Raw genomic sequence first — 11,140 nt, 5'->3', positions numbered from 1 at the left:
CCCCCCCGTCCCTCCATCCCTCCATCCCTCCATCCCCTCCATCCCTCCACCCCCTCCATGACTCTTCATGCCTTCCATCCCTCTGTGGCTCCATGACCCTTGGCCACTGGAGCTTCCCTCCTGTGAAAACATGACCCTCCGTCCCTCCATGACCTCCATCCCTTCCATACTCCTCCATTCCTCAGTTGCGCTGTGACCCTCCATGCTCCTCCATCCCTCTATCTCCATCTCTTCTATCCGCTCTATCCCTCCACCCCCTCCATCTCTCCACACCCTCCGTCCCTCCTTCCCTCCATTCCTCTGTCCCTTCGTCCCTCCATGACCTCCATGCGCCTCCATCCCTTCCATTCCTCCGTTTCTCTGTGATCCTCCATGCCTCTCCATCCCTCCATCCCTCTATCCCTCTATCCCTTTATGCCTCCATCCATCCCTCCATCCCTTCCTCCCTCTATGCCTCCATCCCCTCTCTCCCTCCCTCCATCCCCTCCATCCCTTCCATGCCCTCACCACCACCTGAGGGTCCTTGGAGGGCCCACAGCCCCCTGTGCATCCAGCAGCCCAGAGAGGTGGAGAGTGCCAGGGAAGGGCTCCCGGGGAGGGGCAGTGGCCCCCCATGCACATTGTCATTGGGCATGGGCCTCACGCCTTGACTCCCCGCAGGGTGGAGGTAGCCAGCGGGCTGACCCTGTGCAAGGGGGGCTGTGAGGCCATTGTGGACACAGGCACGTCCCTCATGGTGGGCCCCGTGGACGAGGTGCGTGAGCTGCAGAAGGCCATTGGGGCCGTGCCACTGATCCAGGGCGAGGTGAGCACTGGGGCTGGGGCTGGTGGGGTGGAGCCCCACGGCCACCACTGCCACCCTGACACCCTGACACTGCTTGGCCCCTCTCAGTACATGATCCCCTGTGAGAAGGTGTCCACCCTGCCCACGATCACGCTGAAGCTGGGAGGCAAAGACTACAAGCTGTCCCCGGAGGACTACACACTCAAGGTGGGCAGGCCATGGGGGCCGCGTGCCCCAGGTGAGCGGGCAGAGGGGGGAAGGCGTGCCCCAGGTGAGCTGGCAGAGTGGGGGAAGGCACACCCCAGGTGAGCCTACGGTGGGGTGGAAGGCACACCCCAGGTGAGTGGGCGGGAGCGGGGAGACACCCCAGTTGAGCAGGTGGTGGGGGAAGGCACACCCCAGGTGAGCGGGTGGTGGGGGGAGGGGAGACACCCCAGGTGAGTGGGCAGGGTGGGGGTGCATGCTTCAGGTGAGTGGGCAGTTGTGGGGGCACACTCCAGGTGAGTGGGCAACAGGCAGGGGTGCCCGTGGCCTGGATGCTCAGGGCGGGTCGCGGGTGGTGCCAGGCCTGGGTGCTGACCACCGGCCCCATCCCAGGTGTCGCAGGCCGGGAAGACCATCTGCCTGAGCGGCTTCATGGGCATGGACATCCCTCCACCCAGCGGGCCACTCTGGATCCTGGGCGACGTCTTCATCGGCCGCTACTACACTGTATTTGACCGAGACAACAACAGGGTGGGCTTCGCCCAGGCCGCCCGCGTCTAGCCCCCGAGCCGTCCACCCGCAAGCACAGAGACAGAGGAGGGCCCCGGGGGATGAGGCCCCCAGCCCCCCCACATTATCACCCACACACTCGCCCGCCCGTTGCCTGGGCGTCCTGGAGACTGGTGGCCCAAGCCCGATCTGGTTTGTTCTGTGGCTTCCCCTCCCTGGGTTCAGAAACACTGCCTGTCTGTCCGTCTGTCCGGAGGGGTAGAGCTCCTCCGAAGCACAGATCTGTTTCACGCACCTGGAAGAGCTCGGCCAAGTTGGCAGCTGAGCGTGTACATCCTGGGGCTCCCTTCATCTCCAGGGAGTCCCCTCCTCAGCCCTACCCGAGGCCGCTGGGCTGAGCCCCCACCCCGAACCAGGCCGTCCTCCTCGACCCTCCCTTGGAAACCTGCCCTGCACAAGGGTCCCTCTGCCCAGCTTGGGCCCAGCCGGGCTCTGCCACTCTTACCTGTCTAATGTTTTCTGGCCCGTTGAGGGTGAGGCCAGTGGAGGCCTAGGATGAGCTGGAAGGAGTGAGGGGGACAGCCCACCTTGTGGTGGCTACAAGGTGGTTCTGGGACTCAGCCCATCCCAGGGCCATTCGGTGGCCTGGAGGTCAGGCTGGGACACGGGGCTGGCGCCTGCCTTCCTCTGCAGCTCACCCCTGCTGTCCTCCCCTTGGGCGGCCGAGAGCCCGGGCTGACCTGGAAATACAGTTGTTGGCCTCCCGCTGTGCTGCTGTGCTCTGTGCTTGGGGTGGGGGCTGGCTCCAGCTTGAGATGGGAACAGGGTGGGTGGTGCGTAGCCGCCACATCAGGGCTGACTCGGCAGCTCTGAGACAAGCATTTGGGGTGCCCGGGGCCTGTGGCCCCCTGCCCATGGGCTCCGGGGCTGTGGCCAGCTGTCCAGCCTGGTCGGCTAGCGGGGACTGACTTGTTCCCAGGTCTGGAGCCGTGGCCAGCAGGATGTGGCCTTGGCCGGCGCTGCAGGGTGGGGCCGACAGGGTTTCCAGCGTGAGTGCCAGCCTGGAGGGGTAACTTCAGGGAGGTGGTCCAGCCAGGCAGCCGCGCTGCTTTAACAGAGGATGCCTCTGCGCTGGGGAGCATCAGAGCAGGCCCTCCCGGTCACTCTCCGTACCCTTTGGGCCCTCGGTGGTGTGGCCATCTGGCCTAGCTAGGCCCTCTTGCCTGTCAGGCCCTAGTAGCAGCCTGTGTGTGGTGAGCCGAGCTGGTGCGGAGCAAGCCTGCCCAGGGTCACTGGTTTCAGGGATTGGACTCAACAAGTCCCCTCCAGCCACAGACGCCCAGGCTGATTAACGTGGTGCACTTGTTCCACTGGGAGGGGAGGGGTTGGGAGCATGTCTCTGGATGCGGTGGCAGCAGCCCATGGGGTTTTAAGGGATAAGTAGGAGTTTGTGGGGACGTGGTGGTAGAGAGCAGAGTTCTTTAGGATCAGTAGCTCTGGAGTCACCTGGACCCTCAAGCCCCACCCCAACAGGTTAGAAGGTGAGGCAAATGTGACATTTTCTATCCTGATGCTTCAGCCTGAGGGAGGCGGCTGCCCTGGCCTTCCTCTCCAGGGGCTTCAGGGCTTGTACCCTAGAGCCATTTGGGGGTGGACCCCTGGAGCAAGAACGTTTACCTGGGGTGGCACAGAGGCTTGGAAGCACATGCCCAGCGTTCTGCATGTCTGAAACTTGAGCAGAGCCAGGCAGAGTTCTGCAGGGCCTGGCAGGGCTTCTGGGAGACAAATGTCCTGTCATCAGATGCTCTGTACTGAGAGGCCCAGGAGGGCAGAGAGTGCAAGGAGGCGGCTGTGCCCTGCTGCCCCTGCCCCGTCCTGCTCCCCCCCATCGCCCTTCTCCTACAGCCTATCTGCTCTTCTAGCTCCCACCTCCATGGCTGCTGCCCTGGGGCTGCTCCAAGGGTTCCCTCTAGCCAGGCAGGGTTCTCAGGGCCCTGGGGTCTGACTCCAGGCTCAAGTCCAGGCTCCTCTGTGGTTTTCTAGCTGGGTGACTGGACCCTGAGCCTAGAGTTCCCCGTCTAGACTGTGAGTTGGACTAGACACCTCTAGCAGAGGCAATGCTGGATCCCAGGCCCTTGGAGAGCCCAGCACAGTGACGTGAATGCTGGCTGGGCCGTGGCTCTGCCCTGCACCCCCAGCTCCCTCTCAGCAGTGTTTCCTGGCCTCGGAGCTCCAAGGTGGCCTGAGGCTAGGAGTGGGCCCTGGCTCCCCTCTCACCTACCCAGTGACCCGGGGCAGGCCCTGGTTCCTCAGGCCCAGCAACCCTCTCTTCTGCTCTTGAGGACTTCTCACTGCCTGAGGCCTCCAGGGGAGACTGGGGCAGCACTGGGCCGAGGCTCTGTTGTAGGCCAGGATTTCCCAGAAGATGGTGGCTGGCCAGGTAGGCCCAGCACAGATGCTAGGGACACCACGGCATGGAATGCAGGCCACACACACCTTGGGATGCTCCCAGGGGAAGCCCCGCTTGAGCACGCCAGGTCCAGGTTTCCCTGGGCCAGGTCCTTGGGCAGGAGGCAGGGGAGCTGGGGAGGGAGAACAGAACCCTGCTTCCCTGGCAGGCCCCATCTACCCATGGCCTGTGGGATCCCAGGAAGGCATGGCTGGGGTGCCCAAGGAGACAGGGAGGAGGCTCGCTCATGCCTGGGGGCCCCTCCTGCTCGATAGGGTTTATCGTCATTTAAGATCAGCCTTGTGCTGTGGGTTCCTGGCATGCCATGGATAATGCTGTGCCAGGGGTCCGCCCAGGCATGAGGGGTGGGGACTAGGCTGGAAAAGGGAGGGGCTTGCAGAAGGCCAGGATCTTCCAGGGGATCAGGGTTCAGAGCACAGAGGTTTGGGGAGAGAAAGGGTTCAGTGATGACCTGGGGTTCAGGCACAGGTGGGCAGACAGGAGCAGGACCAGGCTTCCAATTAGGAAAGCGGGTCTCGGACACAGGAGGCCAATTGAGAGTGGCAGAGGAGAAGGGAGTTTCATAGGAGGAAGGAGCTTGGGGAGAGATGAGGGAGGGAATGGGGGTCACCGTGCATCCTCAGCTTCCGGGGGACTTTGGAGAGGGTCAGGGCTCAGTGGAAGCCGGAGGTTGGTGAAGAGGACCCAGCTCAGGGCACCTGCGTGGTGAAGTGGGGAGCTAGGAGGGAGAAAGGGAAGGCTGGGGTTTTCTCCATGTGGAGGGACTCATGGGGACTGTTACCGGGATGGAATATCAGCTGGGGTCAAGTGTACTGAGTGAGGGCATGGTGGGGAAGCTGAGGCGCTGAGGCTGGGAGCGCAGGCATTGGTTAGGAGACATGATATGCAGGGGGCAAAGCATCCTTAGGGGACCAGGCCCAGAAGGTCTGGTCAGGATCGCAGAGAGGCTGTGGGCAGGTGAGTGCACAAATCTCCAGGGAGACAAGGACCTCAGCAGCACGGGGGACCAGAGTTCGAAACGGGACGCTTTGCCCTGCAGGCAGAGGGAGCATGCTGGGGTCTGTACAGGAGAGATCACATGCTCCCCAAAATCTGGGAGTGACCTGGAGTGGGGCCCTGGGCTGGGTGAAGTCAGACTCCAGGAAAGGGGACAGGAGCTCCAGTGGGCAGCAGTGGGCTCAGCAAGGAAGAAACAGAGTAGGAGACCCTAAAACTTCACAGAGGGCCTGGACTCGGTAGACTAAGGAGGGAAGGGACTGGAGGGTGGCCTTGGGGGCCTTGGGGACAGGACTGGGCAGAGATGGGCACTCAGGTAGGGGACCTGCTGGGGCTCAGGGTTTCTTAAGGAGGGGACTGAGCTGCCGGCACTGAGAGCCAAAGGGGCCTGGGAGGCAGCAGGGCCCAGGCGCTGGGGTGGAGCGCAATCGGGAGACGGGGAGAGGAAGGGGTCTCTCTTGGGGAGGCAGATGGGGAGGGTTCGGGGAGCGGTCCATCTTCCAAGGGGCTGGGGGATCCACGAAGGGAATAGGGTGTGGGGAGGGGAGGAAGGCTCACTGGGTCCGGGGAGATGCAGGTGGCGTGGGCACCCTGGTCAGGCGCTGTGGGGGTCCCATCCCTGAGGCACCTTGCAACTCCCCAGGGTCGCGGCTTCCGGGCCCGCGGTCCCCACCCTCCCAGCGGGAGGAGACGGGAGGCGGGGAGGTGGCTGCGCCCTCCGCCGCTGCTGCCGCCGTGAGTCAGGCTCTGGGCTGCAGCCGCGCGGCTGGCCTGGCGCTGCGGAGGGAGCGCAGGCGGCGGGGGAGGCAGTGGCGCCGCCGCCTAGCCCCGCGCGCTCCCCACCCCCTCAAGGTTGGGCCGCTGGGACCCGGATCCGTGGACAGACAGCAGCCCGCAGGACGGCGGAAGGACGCGCACCGAGGTGCAGAGGTCCGGCCGCCCGCCCGCCGAGGAGTCGCCTGTAGGTGAGGAGGCGCCGTCCGGGCGGCTGGGGCAGACCTGGGTCGGGCTGGGGGCCGCAGAGCCTTGGCCGCAGTACCCCCGGCGCGCGCCGCACGGGCGCTGGGCAAGCGGGTGGCGCAGGGCGCGGGCGACTGGGTGCCTCGTTGGAGAACGGGGTGGGTGTCTGTTTGTGGCCCGGTGGCGCGTGGCTCCGGGCGAGTGTGTGCGCTCGGGGTCCGCGGGTTGGAGGTGGGGGACAGTGCGCGCGAGTGGGAGACCCCGCACCTGTGCCGGCTCTCGGCGCTCGTGGCTAAGCCTGCGTCGCCCTGCTTGGGGAATTGTTTACTCGGCAGCGGCGGCTCTGAGCGCCCGCGGGTGTCCCCGGGGTCTGGAGAGCCCGCGGTAGAGCGGGTGGCGGGATCGAGTGTCCGCGGGCGCCGTGTGCGGGTGCCTTGGCCTCGCTCTGCCGGTTGGCGGCCGAAGCAGCGGCGCTGTGGGTCCGGCGCCCGCCCGTGCGGAGCTGTTTGGGGTACCAGGGCGTGCGCTGTTTTGCAAGTGTCAGTCCCAGCATCGGTGTGCTTCTGAGGGGGGGTGCTGGTGTGCGTGTCAGTGGGTGAGTGTTTGTGCGCAGATGGCAAAGGGATGAAAGCCCCAGGTCCCTGCCAAGGCTGCTGCGAAGGGCTTTGGCATCGTCAGTGGCCGCCGCTGCCCGGGGTGGGTGGGGGAGGCAGGTGGCAGGCTGGCAGCTGGTGGCCCCCGCAGGGATTTCCGTCTCTACTGGGGCTGTTCTCGGGGCTGCCGGGCGTGAGGGTAGGTGCTGGCCGGTGGGCCAGGCCCAGCTTGTTCTCACTCTCTCCTTCCCTCCAGGCCCAGGGCCCCGGCCAGTGCCCAGCCCCGCTGGGAGCCCCGGCCAGCACCACGGACGGCGCCCAGGAAGCCCGAGTCCCCCTGGACGGGGCCTTCTGGATTCCGAGGCCCCCCGCAGGTTCGCCCAAGGGCTGCTTCGCTTGCGTGTCCAAGCCTCCCGCCCTGCAGGCTCCAGCGGCCCCTGCCCCTGAGCCCTCTGCCTCTCCCCCGATGGCGCCCACACTGTTCCCCATGGAGTCCAAGAGCAGCAAGACCGACAGCGTTCGGGCCGCCGGCGCTCCCCCGGCCTGCAAGCACCTTGCCGAGAAGAAGACGATGACCAACCCCACGACCGTCATCGAGGTCTACCCGGACACCACCGAGGTGAACGACTATTACCTGTGGTCCATCTTCAACTTCGTCTACCTCAACTTCTGCTGCCTGGGCTTCATCGCCTTGGCCTACTCTCTCAAAGTGAGCCTGGGCGGCAGCGGCAGGGTCAAGGGCGGGCTGGAGAGGTGGGGTGACAGGACAGTCCCTGGCTGCGGGTGCTCGACCCCTCTCCCTCTCAGAGGAACCCACGGGTAGGGCAGGAGCAGTTGAGGGGCTGAGGGGTCAAAGGACAGTGACGGGTCCTGATGGTGTGGCCCAGAGAGGTGGGAGCGCTGGCTAGGTCTGGAAGGCAGGGGTCTGCCCTTCCCTTTCCTGAGCCATTAGGGCCTAGCTTTCTGCTCAGTCAGCTCAGCGGAACCTGTAGGAGGGGTGGGTAGGGATTCAGGCTCAGGGGACATGGGACAGACCTGGACAGCAGCCACCCCTTGGTGTACAGGGATGGGGCCAGCATGGGGCTGAAGAGGGCTTGGAGTCCTCCCCTTGCAGAAAGGAAGAGAGGCCACCTTCTTATCTGGCTCCTCACCCGGGAGCCCAAGGGTGGGTACTTAGGCAGCTCAGCCCAGCCCTCCTTGGAAGCCAGTGCTGGGTGGCCAGGGTGGCCCAGGGAAGGAGGTGTCAACATATCCCGCGCCTCCCCAGGCCCCACCCTGAGAGGGCATGGCTTCCAGAAGCCCCCTCTGTGCTGCGAGAATAGCTGGCTGGGAGCAGAGCAGGTGCTGGGCAGACGTGACCCTGTCGCACCGAGGGCAGGTGGAGCGAAAGGGACCGAGGTGGTGGGAGGGGAGCCGAGATGGGCTCACACTGAGGGGGCAGCCCCGTGTAAGTGTGTCCAGTGCTGGAGCCCTTCCTGGGGGAGGGAGTGTGAAGGTGAGGGCAGGCCGGTGCCCTCCTCCCCACCCTGACGCACCGGAAGGAAGGGCTTGGCTCACGTTTAGCCCGATCATCACATTTCCCCAGCCCAGTGGCCAAGGCCAGATGTACTCCACTGATGCAGCTGCCCTGCAGGGTGGGGGGAAGACGGGGGATGTGGGGAGGGAAGAGGTTGGGCAGAGGCTGGCTGGGAGGAAGGATGCCTGGCCAGCTTCACTTCTGCTCCATCCTTGAGCTCAGCCCCACCCCACCTGGCATCACAACTGGCCCCGGCTTTCCCGTCCTGCTCCTGAGTCATCATCATTGCCAGATCCAGTGTTGCCCACTGGCACGTGCCTTCCTCCCCTCGGGCCTGAGGACCCATCCCTGGGCTCTACCACAGGGGCCTGTGTGTGGGCATGTGCCAGTGTGCATGTACTCGCGAGGGTGAAATTGCATAAATGGGCATGTACTGAGTGTAACTGTGTGTGTGTGCATGTGAATGCATGGTGTGTATGAGTGTGTACATATATTTTGTGCAAATGTGTGCATGTGTATGAGTGTGTGTAGACAGTGTATTTGCACAGGTGCATGTATATGTGTGCAATCATACTTGAGTGTGCATGGTTTGTGTAAATGTGTGTGCACAGTATGTGTGCATCTGTGGTGTGTGAGTGTATGTACCTGAGTGTGTGCATGTGTGTAATCGCACGTGAGTGTGCATGGTATGTGTAAATGTGTGTGCACAAGTGTGTGAGGGCATGTGTGATGTGTACCTTTGTGCATGTATGTAACCACACTTGAGTGTGCATGGTGTGTGTAAATGTGCGTGCATAAGTGTGTGAGGGCATGTGTGATGTGTACCTTTGTGCATGTGTGTAACTGCACGAGTGTGCATGGTGTGTGTAAATGTGTGTGCACAAGCGAGGGCATGTGTGATGTGTACCTTTATGCATGTGTAACTGCGCAAGTGTGCATGTGTGTGCACAAATTGTGTGTTCATGTGTGGTGTATGTAGTTGTGCATGTGTGTGCAATCACATGAGTGTGCATGGCATATAGATGTATGTGCACAAGTATGAGGATGTGTGTGTGTGTGGTGTATGTACTTGAGTGCATATGTGTGTAATCTCATGTGTGCATGCTGTGTGTAAATGTCTGCGTGCATGTGTGGTGTGAGTGTATGTATCTCTGTGTGCATGTGTGTGTAATTGCATGAGTGTGCGTATGTGTAAATGTGTGTGCACAGTGAGGATGTGTGTGGTGCATGTACCTGATTATGCATGTGTGTGTAATCACACATGAATGTGTATGGTGCATGTAAATGTGTGTGTACAAGTGTGTGACAGCATGTGTGTGTGGTGAGTGTATGTTCCTGCACGCACACGTGCATGCACGCGTGCGTGTGGAGAAGCAACAAAGGAAAGGGGTCCCTGGAACTAGGGGTCCTGCCTCTGACCAGCTCCAGCTCTGGCTCCCCAGACCGATCCTGAGCAGAGAGCGCCATTGCTGGGGGGCTGAAGCCGCAGTTGGTGGAGCTCTGCCTCCCCTCTCTGTGCCCTGCCAGCAGCCTGCGGACATGGGTCTGGCTGCCTGGACTCCCGTCCGGAAGCCGTCCCTCCTCCCCCTTGGCTCAGGCTGTGGCTGGCCGGCTGGCATGGGGCAGGCCCATCTGGCTCGGGTTGTAGGTAGGTCAGGGGTTTCTGCAGGGGTTGGGGGTGCTGTGAGGTTGACTTTTCTGAGGGGCAGGGACTGCTCATTGCACCTTCTCCCGGGGCTGCTCCTCGTGTGTCCTTCCTGCCGGTGGCGGGGGCAGCGAGTGCAGAGAGGCCTTGGGGCATACCTGGGAGTGGTTGCAAGATGAGCTGCCTCCATCCTGGGCAGGAGGATGGAACTTGCTGGCTGTGGAGCCCACACCTGAGAATGCATCCATCTGGTCACCCAGCTGCAGGTCTCCTGACCAGCACCCTACACCAAGGGCATGGGGTGGACTCGGGGTCAGAAGGTCTTGGCTAAAATCTGAGCTCTTGGGACAGACAAGCCATCTTGCCCCTCTGAGCCCCTGTTCCCTCATCTGTTCACAAAACAAATAGAAACAAAACAACATTCAAGCCAACTCATGTGAGCTGGGCGAAGGCCGGCATGCAGTGGTGTGAAATAAACACTGTGTCCTTGCCTGCCCCCACGTGTCCATCCACCCATCGAGCCATCCATCCACCCCCCACCGACATAGGCCAATTCAGCTCCACGCAGGCTGGATCTGCAGCGCAGAGACTGAAGCCTTATTTTGCACAGCCTGGTATCCAGGGGAGGCAGAGATACAAAAAGTCAATTCTCCACTCTTGCCACCTGCACAAGCCGCCTGCTAATGGCCACTGGCTCCCGTGGTCAGCCAGATGATGGCCAAGTGTCTCATCTCACTGTTCAAGCCCCATTTTTAACCCTTCTGGCCTCAGCAGTTCCCTGCCCTGGTCACTTGGCAAATGTGACATGAGCGATGTGCACAGCCTGGTTTGCATATGCACATTCTCTGCCTGGAGAGCTTTTGTGAGATCTGGGTCTTTCTTCTGCAAAGCCTCCAGAGACAGTCCTGCCCCAGCCACATCTGCTCACCCCCGCCCACCTGTGCCCAAGGCAGAGCTGGCTGACAGATGGGTCAAGACCTGCTGGTTGAATGGGTGGGTGAGATGGAAGAAGACCACAGTGTTTCAGAAAAGAAATACTTGATTTCCAGTTTGGGGTAAGGCTGGGAGACTTCTAGGAGGAGGCAGCATTTTCACTGGGCCTTGAAGGATGGCGAGGGGAAAGGTGTTTCAGCAGGGAAAGAGCATAAACCGAGACACATAGGTGTAGCAGCCTGGTCTGTGGGCAAGGCTCCTGTCCTCGCTGGGAAATGGAAGACAGTCCTGGAAAAGCGTCTGAGGCAGTGCAGTGAGGCGTTTAGAAACCTCGTGAGGGGCTGGGCTCTCATCTGTGGGACACATGGAAGAGAGGGATACAATCAGTGCCATGAAATCTGCAACCAGTGTAGGGGAAGGGGACAAGACAGGCCTTGAGGCAGAGGGTTCAAGTCCTGGTATGGTGGTCCAGGTGGGAGAGCATGTGAGTTGGGAATGGGGGTGGGAGGGGAGGAACAGGTGTGGCTAG

General features: G+C 62.2%; 2 protein-coding genes across 2 annotated transcripts in view; both read left to right on the top strand.

Moving 5' to 3' along the window:
• CTSD (cathepsin D) overlaps positions 1–2,266 on the top strand; it is an 11,872-nt gene extending 9,606 nt beyond the window's left edge. Inside the window, exons 7-9 of the mRNA XM_017520437.2 lie at positions 661–805; positions 893–991; positions 1,382–2,266. Of these exons, the coding sequence (XP_017375926.1) occupies positions 661–805; positions 893–991; positions 1,382–1,549 (412 nt within the window). The 3' untranslated portion in view covers positions 1,550–2,266. The remainder of the gene's footprint in view (positions 1–660; positions 806–892; positions 992–1,381) is intronic.
• A 2,580-nt stretch (positions 2,267–4,846) lies between these two features.
• IFITM10 (interferon induced transmembrane protein 10) lies at positions 4,847–8,562 on the top strand. Its single transcript, XM_017520417.2, has 5 exons — positions 4,847–4,925; positions 5,608–5,699; positions 5,791–5,925; positions 6,774–7,226; positions 7,582–8,562. Exons 1-5 carry the CDS (start codon positions 4,847–4,849, stop codon positions 7,837–7,839), a joined length of 1,017 nt encoding a protein of 338 aa, XP_017375906.1. The 3' UTR covers positions 7,840–8,562.
• The last annotated feature ends 2,578 nt before the right edge of the window (positions 8,563–11,140 follow it).

The sequence above is a fragment of the Cebus imitator genome, unplaced genomic scaffold (assembly GCF_001604975.1).
Source record: "Cebus imitator isolate Cc_AM_T3 unplaced genomic scaffold, Cebus_imitator-1.0 Scaffold836, whole genome shotgun sequence".
NCBI classification, from domain to species: domain Eukaryota; kingdom Metazoa; phylum Chordata; class Mammalia; order Primates; family Cebidae; genus Cebus; species Cebus imitator.
This window is presented reverse-complemented; position numbering and strand designations above follow the sequence as displayed.